The sequence below is a fragment of the Eleutherodactylus coqui genome, chromosome 6 (genome assembly GCF_035609145.1).
Source record: "Eleutherodactylus coqui strain aEleCoq1 chromosome 6, aEleCoq1.hap1, whole genome shotgun sequence".
Taxonomy (NCBI): domain Eukaryota; kingdom Metazoa; phylum Chordata; class Amphibia; order Anura; family Eleutherodactylidae; genus Eleutherodactylus; species Eleutherodactylus coqui.
The window spans coordinates 90,974,694-90,993,984 of NC_089842.1; the positions used below are offsets into that span (position 1 = coordinate 90,974,694).

The 19,291-nt window shown below is 45.7% G+C and overlaps 1 protein-coding gene across 1 annotated transcript in view; it reads left to right on the plus strand.

The window, feature by feature from the left end:
- Positions 1 to 19,291, plus strand: part of LOC136631391 (carcinoembryonic antigen-related cell adhesion molecule 8-like) — a 124,716-nt gene that overhangs the window by 17,309 nt on the left and 88,116 nt on the right. Inside the window, exon 2 of the mRNA XM_066605670.1 lies at positions 9,080 to 9,436. Within this exon, the coding sequence (XP_066461767.1) occupies positions 9,080 to 9,436 (357 nt within the window). The remainder of the gene's footprint in view (positions 1 to 9,079; positions 9,437 to 19,291) is intronic.

A 19,291-nucleotide genomic window follows, 5' to 3' on the forward strand; every position in this document is an offset into this window, starting at 1 on the left:
GATGGTGTGGGGGCTCTCGTTGTGTCGGTAAAGGTGAAATTCTTGGACTGCCACCAGACGAAGCAATGCAAAGACATTTGCCAAGAATGTTTTCCCTGTTGGAGGAGGAGGGGGATGTTTTTGAGGCACTACGTGTCCTCTCCACGTGTCCGTGGTTATATGCACCTTAACAGTAACCGCGTTGGTGGTAATGTGGTGGTGACTGCGGACCTAGTACCACGGTTGTATTTTGTTGGTTTTCGGAATGTGGCCAGGATTAAGTGGGCCGTGGTGGGGGGATGGTGGGGGGGCTCTCTAGTAGTGTCGGTAAAGGTGAAATTCTTGGACTGCCGCCAGACGAACCAATGCAAAGGCATTTGCCAACAATGTTTTCCCTGTTGGAGGAGGAGGGGGATGTTTTTGAGGCACTACGTGTCCTCTCCACGTGTCCGTGGTTATATGCACCTTAACAGTAACCGCGTTGGTGGTAATGTGGTGGTGACTGCGGACCTAGTACCACGGTTGTATTTTGTTGGTTTTCGGAATGTGGCCAGGATTAAGTGGGCCGTGGCGGGGGGATGGTGGGGGGGCTCTCTAGTAGTGTCGGTAAAGGTGAAATTCTTGGACTGCCGCCAGACGAACCAATGCAAAGGCATTTGCCAACAATGTTTTCCCTGTTGGAGGAGGAGGGGGATGTTTTTGAGGCACTACGTGTCCTCTCCACGTGTCCGTTCCATGTAAGCAATAGTAGCACTCAAGACAGGCCCCAGTAACAATTCTGAAGCAGCAGTATAGCGGGAGCGCAGTCTTCGTTCCATGTAAGCAATAGTAGCACTCAAGACAGGCCCCAGTAACAATTCTGAAGCAGCAGTATAGCGGGAGCGCAGTCTTCGTTCCATGTAAGCAATAGTAGCACTCAAGACAGGCCCCAGTAACAATTCTGAAGCAGCAGTATAGCGGGAGCGCAGTCTTCGTTCCATGTAAGCAATAGTAGCACTCAAGACAGGCCCCAGTAACAATTCTGAAGCAGCAGTATAGCGGGAGCGCAGTCTTCGTTCCATGTAAGCAATAGTAGCACTCAAGACAGGCCCCAGTAACAATTCTGAAGCAGCAGTATAGCGGGAGCGCAGTCTTCGTTCCATTTCAGTAGCCTTAGTATAGCCAAGGCACAAGTGACATTTATGTAGCTAAACTGTAGGCCAACCCCACACACCTTTCTGTACCATGAGTGCAGGCGAAGAACATAGAAATTACTATGATTACACTGTAGGTGAGGGCCCCAAAAAATTGGTGTACCAACAGTACTAATGTACCTCAGTAAAAATTGGCCATGCCCAATCAAGATGGCAGGTGAATCGCTTTGGTTAATGTGGCTTAAGTGGTAACTAGGCCTGGAGGCAGCCCAGTGTAACGAAAAATTGGTTCAAGTTAAAGTTCCAACGCTTTTAAGCTAATTGAAACTTAGAAAAATTGTTCAGAAAAATTATTTGAGTGAGCCTTGTGGCCCTAAGAAAAATTGCCCGTTCAGCGTGATTACGTGAGGTTTCAGGAGGAGGAGCAGGAGGAGGAGGAGGAGGAATATTAGACACAGATTGATGAAGCAGAAATGTCCCCGTTTTGGATGGTGAGAGAGAACGTAGCTTCCATCCGCGGGTGCAGCCTACGTATTGCTTACGTATCGCTGCTGTCCGCTGGTGGAGAACAGAAGTCTGGGGAAATCCAGCCTTTGTTCATCTTGATGAGTGTTAGCCTGTCGGCACTGTCGGTTGACAAGCGGCTACGCTTATCGGTGATGATTCCCCCAGCCGCACTAAACACCCTCTCCGACAAGACGCTAGCCGCAGGACAAGCAAGCACCTCAAGGGCATACAGGGCTAGTTCAGGCCACGTGTCCAGCTTCGACACCCAGTAGTTGTAGGGGGCAGAGGCGTCACCAAGGATGGTCGTGCGATCCGCTACGTACTCCCTCACCATCCTTTTGCAGTGCTCCCGCCGACTCAGCCGTGACTGGGGAGCGGTGACACAGTCTTGGTGGGGAGCCATAAAGCTGGCCAGGCCCTTAAAGACTGTTGCACTGCCTGGGATGTACATGCTGCTCGATCTACGCACATCCCCTGCAACATGGCCCTCGGAACTGCGCCTTCTGCCACTAGCGCTGTCGGCTGGGAATTTTACCATCAGCTTGTCCGCAAGGGTCCTGTGGTATAGCAACACTCTCGAACCCCTTTCCTCTTCGGGAATCAGAGTGGGCAGGTTCTCCTTATACCGTGGATCGAGCAGTGTGTACACCCAGTAATCCGTAGTGGCCAGAATGCGTGCAACGCGAGGGTCACGAGAAAGGCATCCTAACATGAAGTCAGCCATGTGTGCCAGGGTACCTGTACGCAACACATGGCTGTCTTCACTAGGAAGATCACTTTCAGGATCCTCCTCCTCCTCCTCCTCCTCCTCAGGCCATACACGCTGAAAGGATGACAGGCAATCAGCCGGTGTACCGTCAGCAGCGGGCCAAGCTGTCTCTTCCCCCTCCTCCTCATCCTCCTCATGCTCCTCCTCCTCCTCCTGTACGCGCTGAGAAATAGACAGGAGGGTGCCCTGACTATCCAGCGGCATACTGTCTTCCCCCGCCCCCGTTTCCGAGCGCAAAGCAGCTGCCTTTATGGTTTGCAGGGAATTTCTCAAGATGCATAGCAGAGGAATGGTGACGCTAATGATTGTAGCATCGCCGCTCACCACCTGGGTAGACTCCTCAAAATTACCAAGGACATGGCAGATGTCTGCCAACCAGGCCCACTCTTCTGAAAGGAATTGAGGAGGCTGACTCCCACTGCGCCGCCCATGTTGGAGTTGGTATTCGACTATAGCTCTACGCTGTTCATAGAGCCTGGCCAACATGTGGAGCGTAGAGTTCCACCGTGTGGGCACGTCGCACAGCAGTCGGTGCACTGGCAGCTTAAAGTGATGTTGCAGGGTGCGCAGGGTGGCAGCGTCCGTGTGGGACTTGCGGAAATGTGCGCAGAGCCGGCGCGCCTTTACGAGCAGGTCTGACAAGCGTGGGTAGCTTTTCAGAAAGCGCTGAACCACCAAATTAAATACGTGGGCCAGGCATGGCACGTGCGTGAGGCTGCCGAGCTGCAGAGCCGCCACCAGGTTACGGCCGTTGTCACACACGACCATGCCCGGTTGGAGGCTCAGCGGCGCAAGCCAGCGGTCCGTCTGCTGTGTCAGACCCTGCAGCAGTTCGTGGGCCGTGTGCCTCTTATCGCCTAAGCTGAGTAGTTTCAGCACGGCCTGCTGACGCTTGCCCACCGCTGTGCTGCCACACCGCGCGACACCGACTGCTGGCGACATGCTGCTGCTAACACATCTTGATTGTGAGACAGAGGAGGAGGAGGAGGAGGAGGGTGCTTTAGTGGAGGAAGCATAGACCTCCGCAGATACCAGCACCGAGCTGGGGCCCGCAATTCTGGGGGTGGGTAGGACGTGAGCGGTCCCAGGCTCTGACTCTGTCCCAGCCTCCACTAAATTCACCCAATGTGCCGTCAGGGAGATGTAGTGGCCCTGCCCGCCTGTGCTTGTCCACGTGTCCGTAGTTAAGTGGACCGTGGCAGTAACCGCGTTGGTGAGGGCGCGCACAATGTTGCGGGAGACGTGGTCGTGCAGGGCTGGGACGGCACATCGGGAAAAGTAGTGGCGACTGGGAACTGAGTAGCGCGGGGCCGCCGCCTCCATGATACTTTTGAAGGACTCCGTTTCCACAACCCTATACGGCAGCATCTCAAGGCTGATGAATTTTGCGATGCGGACGGTTAACGTTTGAGCGTGCGGGTGCGTGGCGGCGTACTTGCGCTTGCGCTCGAACACTTGCGCAAGCGACGGCTGAACGGTGCGCTGAACTACACTGCTGGATGGGGCCGAGGACAGCGGAGATGAGGGTGTGGGTGCAGGCCATGAGGCGGTAGTGCCTGTGTCCTGAGAGGGGGGTTGCATCTCAGTGGCAGGTTGGGGCACAGGGGGAGAGGCAGGGGTGCAAACCGGAGGCGGTGAACGGCCTTCGTCCCACCTTGTGGGGTGCTTGGCCATCATATGTCTGCGCATGCTGGTGGTGGTGAGGCTGTTGGTGTTGGCTCCCCGGCTGAGCTTTGCGCGACAAAGGTTGCACACCACTGTTCGTCGGTCGTCAGGCGTCTCTGTGAAAAACTGCCAGACCTTAGAGCACCTCGGCCTCCGCAGGGTGGCATGGCGCGAGGGGGCGCTTTGGGAAACACTTGGTGGATTATTCGGTCTGGCCCTGCCTCTACCCCTGGCCACTGCACTGCCTCTTGCAACCTGCCCTGCTGATGCCCTTGACTCCCCCTCTGAAGACCTGTCCTCCTGAGTAAGCGTTGCACACCAGGTGGGGTCAGTCACCTCATCGTCCTGCTGCTCTTCCTCCGAATCCTCTGTGCGCTGCTCCCTGGGACTTACTGCCCTTACTACTACCTCACTGCAAGACAACTGTGTCTGATCGTCATCGTCCTCCTCACCCACAGAAAGTTGTTGAGACAGTTGGCGGAAGTCCCCAGCCTCTTCCCCCGGACCCCGGGAACTTTCGAATGGTTGGGCATCAGTGACGATAAACTCCTCTGGTGGGAGAGGAACCGCTGCTGCCCAATCTAAGCAGGGGCCCGAGAACAGTTCCTGGGAGTGCTCCCGCTCCTGAGCAGGTGTTATTGTAGTGGAGTGAGGAGGCTGGGAGGAAGGAGGAGCAGCAGACAGAGGATTCGGATTGGCAGCAGTGGACGGCGCAGAACTGCGGGTAGACGATAGGTTGCTCGAAGCACTTTCTGCCATCCAGGACAGGACCTGCTCACACTGCTCATTTTCTAATAACCGTCTCCCGCGTGGACCCATTAATTGGGCGATGAATGTGGGGACGCCAGAAACGTGCCTCTCTCCTAATCGCGCAGCAGTCGGCTGCGACACACCTGGATCAGGAGCTTGGCCTGTGCCCACACCCTGACTTGGCCCTCCGCGTCCTCGGCCACGTCCACGTCCACGTCCTCTAGGCTTACCCCTACCCCTCAGCATGCTGTATTACCAGTGATTAGATTTCCCAGGCAGGAAATAAATTGGCGCAAGACTGCAGGCCAAATATAATTTTTGCCCTTTTTGGAAAACGAAAGGCCCCACTGCCTCTAGTGAATGAATTATCTAAGTTTAATAACTGTGCTGTGTCCCTGCTTATGTGTCACAGAACGTGAGGGTAGCAGAGTTATTAACTGTGGCAGAGCAGGTATTTTTTTTCCCAATTAAGGAAAGCAAATGGCGAACCCAGCAGTAAAGCGTAGCTGGCTGCGTATGATTTAGCAATGTTTTTCACGCAGCTCACACGTCTCCACAGGCGTAAGGACGGACACAGGCTGGACAAATAGATTTGTTTTCAGTTTTTTCCCACCAACAGGCAGCACTGCGTATATTCAATGAACCTGCGAAGTTTAATAACTGCGCTGTGTCCCTGCTTATGTGTCACAGAACGTGAGGGTAGCAGAGTTATTATAACTCTTGGAGAGCAGGTATTTTTTTTCCCAATTAAGGAAAGCAAATGGCGAACCCAGCAGTAAAGCGTAGCTGGCTGCGTATGATTTAGCAATGTTTTTCACGCAGCTCACACGTCTCCACAGGCGTAAGGACGGACACAGGCTGGACAAATAGATTTGTTTTCAGTTTTTTCCCACCAACAGGCAGCACTGCGTATATTCAATGAACCTGCGAAGTTTAATAACTGCGCTGTGTCCCTGCTTATGTGTCACAGAACGTGAGGGTAGCAGAGTTATTATAACTCTTGGAGAGCAGGTATTTTTTTCCCCAATTAAGGAAAGCAAATGGCGAACCCAGCAGTAAAGCGTAGCTGGCTGCGTATGATTTAGCAATGTTTTTCACGCAGCTCACACGTCTACACAGGCGTAAGGACGGACACAGGCTGGACAAATAGATTTGTTTTCAGTTTTTTCCCACCAACAGGCAGCACTGCGTATATTCAATGAACCTGCGAAGTTTAATAACTGCGCTGTGTCCCTGCTTATGTGTCACAGAACGTGAGGGTAGCAGAGTTATTATAACTCTTGGAGAGCAGGTATTTTTTTCCCCAATTAAGGAAAGCAAATGGCGAACCCAGCAGTAAAGCGTAGCTGGCTGCGTATGATTTAGCAATGTTTTTCACGCAGCTCACACGTCTACACAGGCGTAAGGACGGACACAGGCTGGACAAATAGATTTCTTTTCAGTTTTTTCCCACCAACAGGCAGCACTGCGTATATTCAATGAACCTGCGAAGTTTAATAACTGCGCTGTGTCCCTGCTTATGTGTCACAGAACGTGAGGGTAGCAGAGTTATTATAACTCTTGGAGAGCAGGTATTTTTTTTCCCAATTAAGGAAAGCAAATGGCGAACCCAGCAGTAAAGCGTAGCTGGCTGCGTATGATTTAGCAATGTTTTTCACGCAGCTCACACGTCTCCACAGGCGTAAGGACGGACACAGGCTGGACAAATAGATTTGTTTTCAGTTTTTTCCCACCAACAGGCAGCACTGCGTATATTCAATGAACCTGCGAAGTTTAATAACTGCGCTGTGTCCCTGCTTATGTGTCACAGAACGTGAGGGTAGCAGAGTTATTATAACTCTTGGAGAGCAGGTATTTTTTTTCCCAATTAAGGAAAGCAAATGGCGAACCCAGCAGTAAAGCGTAGCTGGCTGCGTATGATTTAGCAATGTTTTTCACGCAGCTCACACGTCTACACAGGCGTAAGGACGGACACAGGCTGGACAAATAGATTTGTTTTCAGTTTTTTCCCACCAACAGGCAGCACTGCGTATATTCAATGAACCTGCGAAGTTTAATAACTGCGCTGTGTCCCTGCTTATGTGTCACAGAACGTGAGGGTAGCAGAGTTATTATAACTCTTGGAGAGCAGGTATTTTTTTCCCCAATTAAGGAAAGCAAATGGCGAACCCAGCAGTAAAGCGTAGCTGGCTGCGTATGATTTAGCAATGTTTTTCACGCAGCTCACACGTCTACACAGGCGTAAGGACGGACACAGGCTGGACAAATAGATTTCTTTTCAGTTTTTTCCCACCAACAGGCAGCACTGCGTATATTCAATGAACCTGCGAAGTTTAATAACTGCGCTGTGTCCCTGCTTATGTGTCACAGAACGTGAGGGTAGCAGAGTTATTATAACTCTTGGAGAGCAGGTATTTTTTTTCCCAATTAAGGAAAGCAAATGGCGAACCCAGCAGTAAAGCGTAGCTGGCTGCGTATGATTTAGCAATGTTTTTCACGCAGCTCACACGTCTACACAGGCGTAAGGACGGACACAGGCTGGACAAATAGATTTGTTTTCAGTTTTTTCCCACCAACAGGCAGCACTGCGTATATTCAATGAACCTGCGAAGTTTAATAACTGCGCTGTGTCCCTGCTTATGTGTCACAGAACGTGAGGGTAGCAGAGTTATTATAACTCTTGGAGAGCAGGTATTTTTTTCCCCAATTAAGGAAAGCAAATGGCGAACCCAGCAGTAAAGCGTAGCTGGCTGCGTATGATTTAGCAATGTTTTTCACGCAGCTCACACGTCTACACAGGCGTAAGGACGGACACAGGCTGGACAAATAGATTTCTTTTCAGTTTTTTCCCACCAACAGGCAGCACTGCGTATATTCTATGAATAATAACTGTGTTGTGGCCCTGCCTATACAATTCTTTCCCTGCAGTATCAATGGAGGGTGCAATGCTCTGCAGAGGCGATTTTGAGAAGCCCAAAAAAAATGCAGCACAGCCAACAGCAGCCTGGACAGTACTGCACACGGATAAATATGGCCCTAGAAAGGACCGTTGAGGTTCTTGAAGGCTACACTCACTCCTAACACTCTCCCTGCCTATGCAGCACTTCTGTCCCTAATGCCAGGTGCAACGCTCTGCAGAGCCGATTTTGAGAAAGAAAAAAAAATGCCACTGCTAACAGCAGCCAACACACAGCTATCAGTGGCCCTAATAAGGACCTTTGGGGGGTCTTGAAGCCTACACTAACTACCAATTCTTTCCCTACAGCAGCTCCGGTATAAACAGCACTGTCCCTCATCTAACTCACACCGCATCTGAGGCGAGCCGCGGGAGGGGCCGACTTTTATATTAGGCGAACACCTGATCTCGCCAGCCACTCACAGCAGGGGGGTGGTATAGGGCTTAAACGTTGCAGGGGGAAGTTGTAATGCCTTCCCTGTCTTTCAATTGGCCAGAAAAGCGCGCTAACGTCTCAGGGAAGGAAGTGAAAGTAACCAGAACACCGCATGGTGTTCGTCACGAATAACGAACATCCCGAACACCCTAATATTCGCACGAATATCAAGCTCGGACGAACGCGTTCGCTCATCTCTATTGAAGAGCTAACAAGCTGGTCAAGCAGGACACACGAACAATTTAAGAAAACGTGGGAGCGCTGGCCAGAAAATTCAATTACACAGCCTAATTAAAACTAGGACAGAGCAAAACACTAGCTCCACACACAACAGAGCAGCCTAAATCTTTTGTCGTAACTCTCTCTTCCAAAAGATATAGAAGGCGTGAACAAGGCATATATAGCCCTAGATGTATGGCGCATTCGGACATAAACACAAAAGATGCTCCCCCCCCCCAAACGTTTTCCCTCTCCGCTCCTACCCACCCCCACCTCCCCCTGAAACTTGTAAAAAAAATTTTTTTGTTGTAAAGCATTGTTCAACTATAATCTGTTATAATGACCTTATGTAACAAACAAACAGTTGACCTTCTTTCTTGTATGCTATCATGAAAACATACAACTCTTCCCATAATTACAAGCCCCCAAATGGTTACACCAATGGAACAGTTAAAACGTCATCGTTCTCAAAATTGCATAAAGGCCATGAATAGGCCGCAGTCCAAAGGGACCCAGTCTGGATTAATGATTTTCTTAACAGTAAATTCTGACAGAGCGGGGAAGGGGGGGGGGGCAGAATCCTTCATACAGATGTAACGGCAGTGAGTGTTTTATCGGAAGTCAATATAAAAGTACTAAGAATCTGATGGTCTTTTCTCTTGTAGTTCTCCTCGGCCTGGCAGTGGATGTGACCAGCGGACAGGGGAGCATCCAGCTGATCCCTCAGTATCCAGTTATTAATGGAGCCGTCATCCTGAGAGTTACTGGGATTACTGAGGAAATTGTCAATTTTATCTGGTTTAAAGGACCAAATAGAAATTCTCAGTATGCGATCCTGACATACATTTCTGGTAGTAGTAACCCTACAATTACTGGACCTCAGTACAATCCTAGGATCACAGCTTTCAGTAACGGATCATTACGGATCAAAGATCTTCAGATCAGAGATGGGGGGAACTATACAGTGATGATACAGACAGTGATGGCAGCACACAACATATTTGTGTACCTGACCGTCTATGGTGAGTATCACTTTCTATTTCTTCCTTACTGAACATCATTTATGAAAATTGTCTCGTAGAAATGTTGTCCTAATTGCACGTTAAAGCCCATCAGACTTCAGCTTCCATTTCCTAACGATCTTTGGAGATATGGCCTCTGATTAGCTGTTAACAGATACCGGAGGCTTCACTGAGTATTTATCATGTGAACAGTTTATCCTTTACAGAATAATAATATAGCCCCATAGGATCAGTAAAAGAAGCACAGTGACACATGGTCATTATCAGTGATTTATATACTCCCTGGTGCTGATATATGGCATGTCAGTATAACAGCTGGTACTTGTACATGTTATTGGCAACACTAATATGTACAATAATCAGTATAGCCGCTATTGTTAATATCTATTAGTACTGCAGCATTGATGCAATGACATTTTTGGATCCCTTCCAGGCCTTGGAAGCTGAGAAATCACATATTTGTATAACGGTTTACTGCTAAAATGACGTGTAGGACCAGCGTACAAGACATCGTTATTTTTCTGTTATTCTGCACTCGTGTCTATAATTTGTATTTGCAAATGATGTCTCCCTAGCTGAACCAGTGCTCATGTTGATTGACCACGGGGGAGCACATAATCGTCCAGACATTGAATGCATACGTGTTTTTGGTGCCTTACGCAATTTCTGCTAGGCAATATGAGGAAAAGGATGTGTTTTTGCTTCAGGCTGGAGTCCTGCATCAGACCCTTATGTACAGTCTTTTTGCAAACACCAGAACCCAGCTATTGAGAAGATTTGAATGGGCAACTTCATTGGGGAATTTCACACATTTTATGGCTCAGTCAGATGAGCAAATTTTTTGCACATGTATGGGTGCAGTAAACAATCGTCTCCATTATAGCCAATGTTTTCCAATGAAGGAAGTCACATGTCTGTTTTTTAGAAGCGCAAAAAAAAAATTGCACCTGCAAAAGATAGGACATGTGACTGCAAATGCACCCAGTTATGCAATCTTTTTCTCGTCTTACCCAGTACATAGAGACGCCTTTACTACATATACAGAGTTTGTGCGTAAGCATGCTCTGCTGCAGCCTGAGGGCTCAGTCACACGGGCATTTTTTCGCGCGATATAAGGATTGCATAACGGATGTGCTCCGAAAAATCACGTGACCGAGGCCAGCGTCACGGCTGAAAAAAACGCTGCTAGCAGCATTTATCAGCCGAAAGGGCTTGGTCACACGAGCGCTGCCCGCTATCCTCTGCCACAGCTGTGCCACAGCTGTGGCAGAGGAGAACAATGTTCGCACATTGAATTTAATGGAGACGGCAATACAGCCGGCTCCATTGAAAGCAATGGGCTGCCGGCAAGCGCTGTATTAATTTTTGGGGAAGGGCTTAAAATATAAGCCCTTCCCTGAAAACCATGCAAAAAAGTGTTAAAAAATAAAAAAAAACATACACTCACCTTTTTGCTGCCGGAGTTCAGCCGCGTCCAGCTGGCAGTTCTCCTGAACTGCATTCTGTAGTATTCAGCAGGCGGGGATTTAAAATCCCCGCCTGCTGAATGGGCTGCCTCTGATTTGTCACAGCCCTCAGCCAATCAGAGGCAGCTCTCACTCACCCATTCATGAATTCATGAATGGGTGAATGAGTGCTGTCTCTGATTGGCTGAGCACTGTGACCAATCAGAGGCAGCTCTCAGCTATTGAATGACAGCTGAGAGCTGCCTCTGATTGGTCACAGTGCTCAGCCAATCAGAGGCAGCACTCACTCACCCATTCATGAATGGGTGAGTGAGAGCTGCCTCTGATTAGCTGAGGGCTGTGACCAACCAGAGGCAGCCCATTCAGCAGGCGGGGATTTTAAATCCCCGCCTGCTGAATACTACAGAAAGCAGTTCAAGAGAACTGCCGGCTGGACGCGGCTGAACTCCGGCAGCTGCAAAAAGGTGAGTATATATATATTTTTTATTTTTTACACTTTTTTGCATGGTTTTCAGGGAAGGGTTTATATTTTAAGCCGTTACCTGAAAATTAATACAGTGCTTGCTGGCAGCCCATTGCTTTCAATGGAGCTGGCTGTATTGCCGGCTCCATTGACTTCAATGGGAGAACATTGTTCTTCTCTGCCACGGCTGTTCAGAGGAGAACAATCTTTAGTATATGTTCTCAATGGGGTCGGCGCTGCTGCCGCCGGCCCCATTGAGCGCATATACAAGGACACTGATTTGCACAGAACGGAGTTACATGCGTTCTGCGAATCGTTGTGTCATATAATCATCAGCACATCTGCATAAAAAACGGCCATGTGACTGATTCCATTGCTAAGCATTGGGTCTATATATCTGCAGATCGCAAGTGCGTCTGCAAATCGGACCAAAAAACGCCTGTGTGACTGAGCCCTATTTCTGTTGGAGTATTTGTTTTGCAGGGAAAACTGTCAAGTGCTTCAGTTTCGGATATCAGAAAGACATTTCAGTTCTACGGGCTACACTTATCGGGAAAGTTTTAAACTAGAACAATATGGAAAAATATACAGCTAATGAATACAACTGAGAACCTTACTATTAGAAGTGGAAAGAAAGAACAAAGACAACAAATTCAGAAGGAAAGTAGAGGAGCAAGAGACACCGATCACAAACTAAAATGTTTCTACACAAATGCACAGAGCATGGGAAACAAACAAGGAGAATTGGAGCGCCTAACACTGGAAGATAAGTATGATGTCATAGGCATCACAGAAACGTGGTGGAGTGATACACATGATTGGAATACAAGGCTTGAAGGATAAAGCTTATTTATAAGAAACAAACCTAAAAAAAGGGGAGGAGGTGTTGTGTTATATGTTAGGAAAACATTCATCTCCACAGAGATTCAACCTTCAGAATATGGTGGTTTAATAAAAACTGTTTGGGTAAGAATACAGGGAGAGAACGACAGAAAGGACAGCATTGTAGGCATTACCATAGGCTGCCCAGACAAACAGAAGATATGGATGAACTGTTTCTACATGGCCAAGTTCTCAAAAAAGCATGACATAGTGATCATGGGAGATTTTAACTATCCAGACATTTGTTGGGAATCCCAGGCAAAAGTAATGGATCCAACAAATTCTTATCCAATCTTGCTGACAACTTTATCTTCCAAGAGGTAGAAGAGAAAACAAGGGGATCTGCGATCTTGAAATTATTCTTACCAACAGAGAGGAAATGGTTGAGGAAGTACAGGTGCGGCGACCCGACCTAGGAGGTAGTGTAAGCAGCGGGGCAAAAATAAGATGGTATTCACAGTGGCTCTACTACTCCTCCTGGCAGATGGCAGAAACTGTGTCTATGGACTGAATTACAGCCAGTGGTAAAAATGATAAAATAAAACAATAAACTAAATATGGGGAAGTTGTTTTAGCCTGCAATCCGCGGAGTCGGGTAGGGTAAGATGGTGGTTTGTTGTGACACCAGCCTATTTATGGGTAGTGGCTCGTTCCAGGCAAAAATAATAAATATAAAAAGTTGGAGTAAGAAACAATAATAGGGGTAGTAGTCCTTACGTTTCTGCCGGGTTATGTGGTACCTTAGTGTAGCTGTTGCAGATGGTGGGAAGTAATACAGCAGACAATCTTTAGATAAAAGTACTTTTTAACTCTTTATTACAGGGGAGTAAGGGAACTATGGAACTTGCAGATGATAATTAGAATTCACATTCACTTGCAGTAACTGTTGAATCACATTGACTTGAGGTAGTTGATGACTTGGAATTACATTAGTAGACATTGCATGGAAACAGTTGCTCAGGGGGGGCTGTGGCAACACATTGCAGTAACACACTCTCAGCTTTAATCCCTGGCTTTGACTAATGCTTTGCAGACTAATTACTGACTTGCTTCATCCACCCTTGCTCTTCTGTTTCTCTTCTCTACCTCTCTCCTGTGCTAACTCTCCAGCATAACCTGTATTGTTGTTTGTGTACTCACACTTAGATGTTCTCTTTAGAGGACTTTGTTAAGACATTCTCCTTGTAACCCCCCGGTCTCTATCTCTGGCTGTCTTCTCATAGCTATTTCCAGGACTAGACTGGCTCAAGACTAGACTCCAGCACTAGACTACCTCCATGGTTAGTTTTCAGGACTAGACTCCCTAACCTCACCCACTCTCTAACTTTTATACCTTCCTGACTCACCCATCCTGAGCTAGGGGAAATCTGAATACCCAATCTCAGGCTAGCTAGGCATGACTGACATTAGCTGCAGCAGGCTAGGCTACATTCTGCAGTCATTCAGTGTTAGGTGGTAGAAACACCAGACATTAACCCATTATTAACCATTTAACACAATACACGATTTCTCCACCATTAAATATATACATACACGTACATCTACATGAGGTAGCAATGGTGGTGCTGTGGGACCCCAACTCTGGGGTACTTACACAGGTAGCTGGGACCTTAGAAGGCAGGGATCATGCTATCCTTGAATTTTGGATTACAAGGGGAGGAAGACCTAAGAGGACGTAGACTTCAAGGTTGGATTTCAGAAAAGCAGATTTTAATGGACTCAGAAAGAGGGTAGGAAGGAATCAATGGCTGGATGTTCTTAAGAACAGAAATGTCCAAGAAGGTTGAGAGATATTGTGAAATGAGATTCTCAAAGCACAATCGTTAAGAATCCCTAAAAGAAGGAAGAATGGGAAGCATTTAAAGAGACCAGGATGGATGAACACAGAACTTGCACACATGTTAAAAAGGAAGAAAAATATGTTTATCAAATGGAAAGCGGGGGAAATATCTAAGGGCTCAGGCCCACGAGTGTTGCTAAAGCTAATAATAAATTGAAGCTTGCAAGAGAGCCCAAAAGCAATAAAAAAGGATTTTGGGGGTATGTAAAAAGAAATAAAGTCAAAGATCCCATAGGATGTTTACAGGATAAAAATAGTGAATTGTGTTCCCTCAACTAACCAACTAGCATCAGAGGATTTTATCAAGAATATAATAATGGCCTTGAGCGGCTCTGTGCAGAGTCATATAAGTCACTTGTCCTCTGTTTTTAACTCTAACATACAAGAGCTGGATGAGTGCACAGACCATGTTGAAAATAAGATGGAGGAATTCACTACCTCACATAATAGTCTAATCAATGCCCACTATGCCCCTGAAGAGGTGACTTCCATTAGAAATAAACTGGCAGATCTTGAGGACAGGAATAGGTGCAACGATATTAAATTCTGAGGAGTCCTATCTAAGCTCATAATCTCATCACTCCCAAACACTCAGAATCAGGAGTTTATCATAGATAGGGCTCACAGATTACCCAAGCCCAAATTTCTCCCAGAAAATCTCCTTGTGATGTTATAGTGAGAATTCATTTCTTCCATTTAAAGGAAGCTCTGATGTTTGCGGCAAGAAGAGTTGGGGCCCTGTCTTATGGTGATATTCAACTATCTGCAGACTTATCCCAGGCAACTATTCAAGCCAGTAGTACCTTCTGAACTATTACAACAGCACTACGATCTGCAAAAACCCAGTATAAATGGGGTTTCCTCACAAAATTGCTCATCCATAAAGAAAATAATTTGCACATAATATCATCCACTGAAGAAGGAGGAAAGCTCCTGTTATCCTGGGGCATCCTGATTCTGGAAAAAACACAATCTACCAACGAAATAAGGTCCAAGAAAATACCCAAGGACTGGCCCCAAGCCTCTTCCCCATTTTCATGAAATATTTCTTCCAGATATTTCCCACCAATTGAGATTAACTTATAGCATTGTGCTGGAATGCTTCATGAAGAAATTATAGTGAAGGCGAAATACCGCCAGGTGAACTTCTACTTGTTCCATCAAATATGCAGATAGTAATTTCTGCTCCGTTTTATGTTTTGGTTATGTTTTTCTTTCCAGATGTGTAGCTGCAGATGTACAGAGCTGTGTACCACAGTACTGAACTGTTAGAGATCTGCTCTATTCTCTACTACACATGTTATGTTTAAACTGTTCCCGCTGGTTTGTGCAGCCGTTTATTGGGTTCCTAAACCACACAGCTTTTACTCTGGTCACAGGCACTTTAAACGAAAAACCCATTACAATTGCAAACATTTATGCCCTGAACAGTGACCAGATTTCAATTTTGAACAAAATTATCGAAATCTGGTACTGTGGGGGGACTTCAGTATAGCTCCTGACAGAATAATTGACTATATTAGCAAACACAGAATATTCCTCATTTTCATGTATCAACTGAGCAACACTCAATAATTTTTTCCTGGGCATGCTCAGTTGGTGCGGACAACATTCAATTATATTTCTAAGTGTCTGCACACACTCTATTGAGACTGCCGTGCCTGTTCAGCAATGGGCATGCTCTAGCAGCACACTATGATTGGTGGAGCCATTGATAAAGGATTGGTTAAACTATAACACCATTCACTGTCTGTCAATAGTTTCTCAAATCACTTTTTGCTGCCATGTTGTCTCTGGTCTAGATTGGCTACTTGAAAGAATGTTCCGCCTCTCTTTTATTTAAGAGTTATCAGTTCAGTGCTCGGCTCACTATAGCCCCTGTTGTTGTTCCCCCTGAGGACGCCACAAGGTCATGTTAGGGTGGCTATAGATTGGGTTTTAATAGAGTTTGGTGGTGCTGATTTACTAATCTTTACATAGGCTTTTGGAAGTTGGCCATCCAGGCCTATGGTTTAGTGTGTATATACACAACTACACACATGATACTAACTGATGACTACTAGTCACATCTCATTTGCTACCACCATTTCCCTCTTTATTTTAAATATTATTTGATGTTGTCTTTGTCTTTTTGAATAATAAAGTATTTATTTGATATTTCAGGGAATGTTACCTATAGGTATTTTTTGTCTTTGGGAATTAGAATTGTGAAATTATACAATTTAAAAGATGATTCATCAGTCGCCCAGCCAAATTCCCTTATTATTGATGACTTTCTGCAAAAAAATGCACCTCCCTGCTGTTAAGGATCAGACTCAGACTTTAGATAGACCTCTCTCTGTAATGGAGGTTGAAAAAACAATTAAACTCTTAAAGCCGGATGGCTTTGCAAATGAATATTATAAAATTTTTGCCCATATTTTAGCCCCGCATATTTACCTTTAATTTAGCTATGTCTAAGGGGCAGCTTACCAACAGAAATGCTGCAAGCAACTATTGTTGCTATCCCCAAGCCAGGAAAATCGACCGACTTCCCAGTTAATTTTAGAACAATATCACTCTTTAATGTCTACACAAAAATCTACTCAAAAATCCTCTCACTGAGACTGCTACAGCTTCTTCCGGGTTTGATCCACAGTGATCAGGTGGTATTCACTAAGGTCAGGCAAGCTCTGGATAGTACTAAAAAAGTGCTTCTCAATGGAAACAGAGCCTTAGATTACCTTCCTAAAGCCTCATTACTTACCATACTTTACCTGAAGCTTTCCTCTTACCTGGATATACAAGGCTTGTCCCCTCCCATGTTGACATCTCCCAAGGTCTGGAATTTATGTGCCTGCAAAATTAATCAAGATCCAGACAGGAAACATATCAAGTTGCCCCTGGAGATCCTCAACTACTGTATATACTCGAGTATAAAAAAAAAGGTGCTGAAAAAGCCCCCCTCAACTTATACTTGAGTGAGGTAAAAAAAAAAACTGCAATACTCACCTCTTAGCCGGCGTCTGTGTCCCCGGCTAGATGCTATCCCTGGCATGATGATCTCGCTGGTGGTGCAGCAAGCTGCTTCAGTCTTCTCCCCGCTGTCATCTCCCTAGCTTGGTTTTGAAATCCCTGCCGTCAGCGCTGTGTGGGGAAGCGCTGTGATTGGATCGAATTCCAGCCAATCACAGCCAGCGCTCGATAAACCAATCACAGCCATTCAAAACTAAGCCAGGGAGATGACAGCGGGGAGAAGACTGAAGCAGCTTGCCACACCACTGGAGAGAGGATTGCGCCAGGGACACAGACGTCAGCTGACAGGTGAGTATTGTGGTTTTTTTACCTAGTATATACCCAAGTATAGCTAGGCTTATACTCGATTCAATAGATTTTACCAGTTTTTTTGTGGTAAAACTTATTGACTTGGCTTATACTCGGGTCGGCTAATACTCGAGTATATACGGTACTTTATCCCTTACTTATATATTGACAAATAGGCTAGGCAGGCCATTGGTTTCATCACAGACCTCTGTTTGATTTCCTGTTTGATACTCTTAAGATTAGATTTTGTCTTTTTCTTAATGAATTCCACACTTACTGTCCGATAAAGTATTTCCTAACAAATTCCCAACTAGGAGGATGTAAGCTCCCCAATAAATTGATCTCTCTCTTCTTTAACGGGGGCCCAGTTCGTAGTTCGTTCACAAGGATAAGTTATAACTCCTTTTCCGGAGATATAGGGAATAGTAAAAAAGTTAATTTGCTAAATGTTGGTGAATTTGGGAGAAAATTTCTCTCCGGATCAATGGATATCGTTGTTGAATCTACCCTATGTGCAAACCTGCTTTAAACTCATTACAAAGTGTTAACTAGGTGGTACTACACACCCTCCAGGTTGGCGTGAAGTTTCCCTAATACGAGCAATAAATGCTGGAGAGGGAGTGAACAAGAGGGGATTTTACTCCACTTCCTCTGGGATTACGTGCGAGTGCACGCTTATTGGGATGAAATATTCCAAATCCTCCAAATGGTAACAGATTGCAAAATCCCCAAAAGCCCAAAACTAGCTCTTTTGCAATTAGAGTTCAAAGGTATACCCCTTTGTTTCAGAAATGGGTATGCCTTTTCTTGTTAGCTGCCAAACGTGCCCTGACAAGAATATGGAGTGCCGTTGTCCCTCCCAATGCCAAAGAATTACAGGACATAATAGCTGACTATTGCACATATAAAAAAAGAACATTTGCTCTGACAAATGAGAATTTACCTGAGTTCTATCAAATATGGAATCCTAGATTCAGTTACATCTCAAAATAAAGCTTTCCTTTAATATATAGCCCTATGCTCACTACAACACTTGGATTTTTTTTCAGCCACGCCTAAGATCTAATTGGAAGAAAAGGAATAAACCAGATTCAGGGTCCTCAATATAAGGGAAAGGCATATTACATTAAAACCGAGAGTAAATACTTGGTATACCCTGATTTCCAAGGTGGACGCCCATCACCCCTCCCCCTCTGGACTTTTGAAAATACTTGTTATAGGAATAGGTACATTAGGGTGGCCCTTATTTTTCAACTTTCTAAAAGTTTAGCCCCCACTCCCCTATCTCGTTTCAATCAGCAAAAAAAGGATCTGTGCAAAATTTTTGCTCAATCGGACAACTGCAAGACGACCCTCATTGACCATGAAGTTTTGAAATTTTCACCTGGAAATTCATTTTTTCAGATCAAACATTTTTTTTTAGTTATTTCTTTATAATCACTTGTAAGCTCTAGTAATGGAAATTAATGCGAGTTTTCATTAATTTAATTAGCATTGCTATTGCTAAACAAAGTGGCGCTACAACTGATTTAACGTACAATTATCTTATGTGTGAATTATGCTATGCGATTTGCACATTGCACAATAACGTTGCATGTAGTACTTTTCCTGCGTTACCGAGAATTGTTAATGATGATCTTTCTTGGTGGCATTCCAAAGAATGAGTCATTGTTTCGTATACTAGGAGCTGTAAGTCATGCTAGGTAAATGACAAAAGCATTTTATGTATTCGAGATATACCTGTTTGAAGATCAATTTCAGTTTTCTGAAACTGAAGAACTCTGCAAGAACAATATGTATTTTTTTTTTGCCCGAGTGTATATTTCAGCCTGGTTTCTGTTATTAGAAGCAATTAAAGCACCTTATTGTGATTTCCTATTCATGTGTCAACTGATAAATTA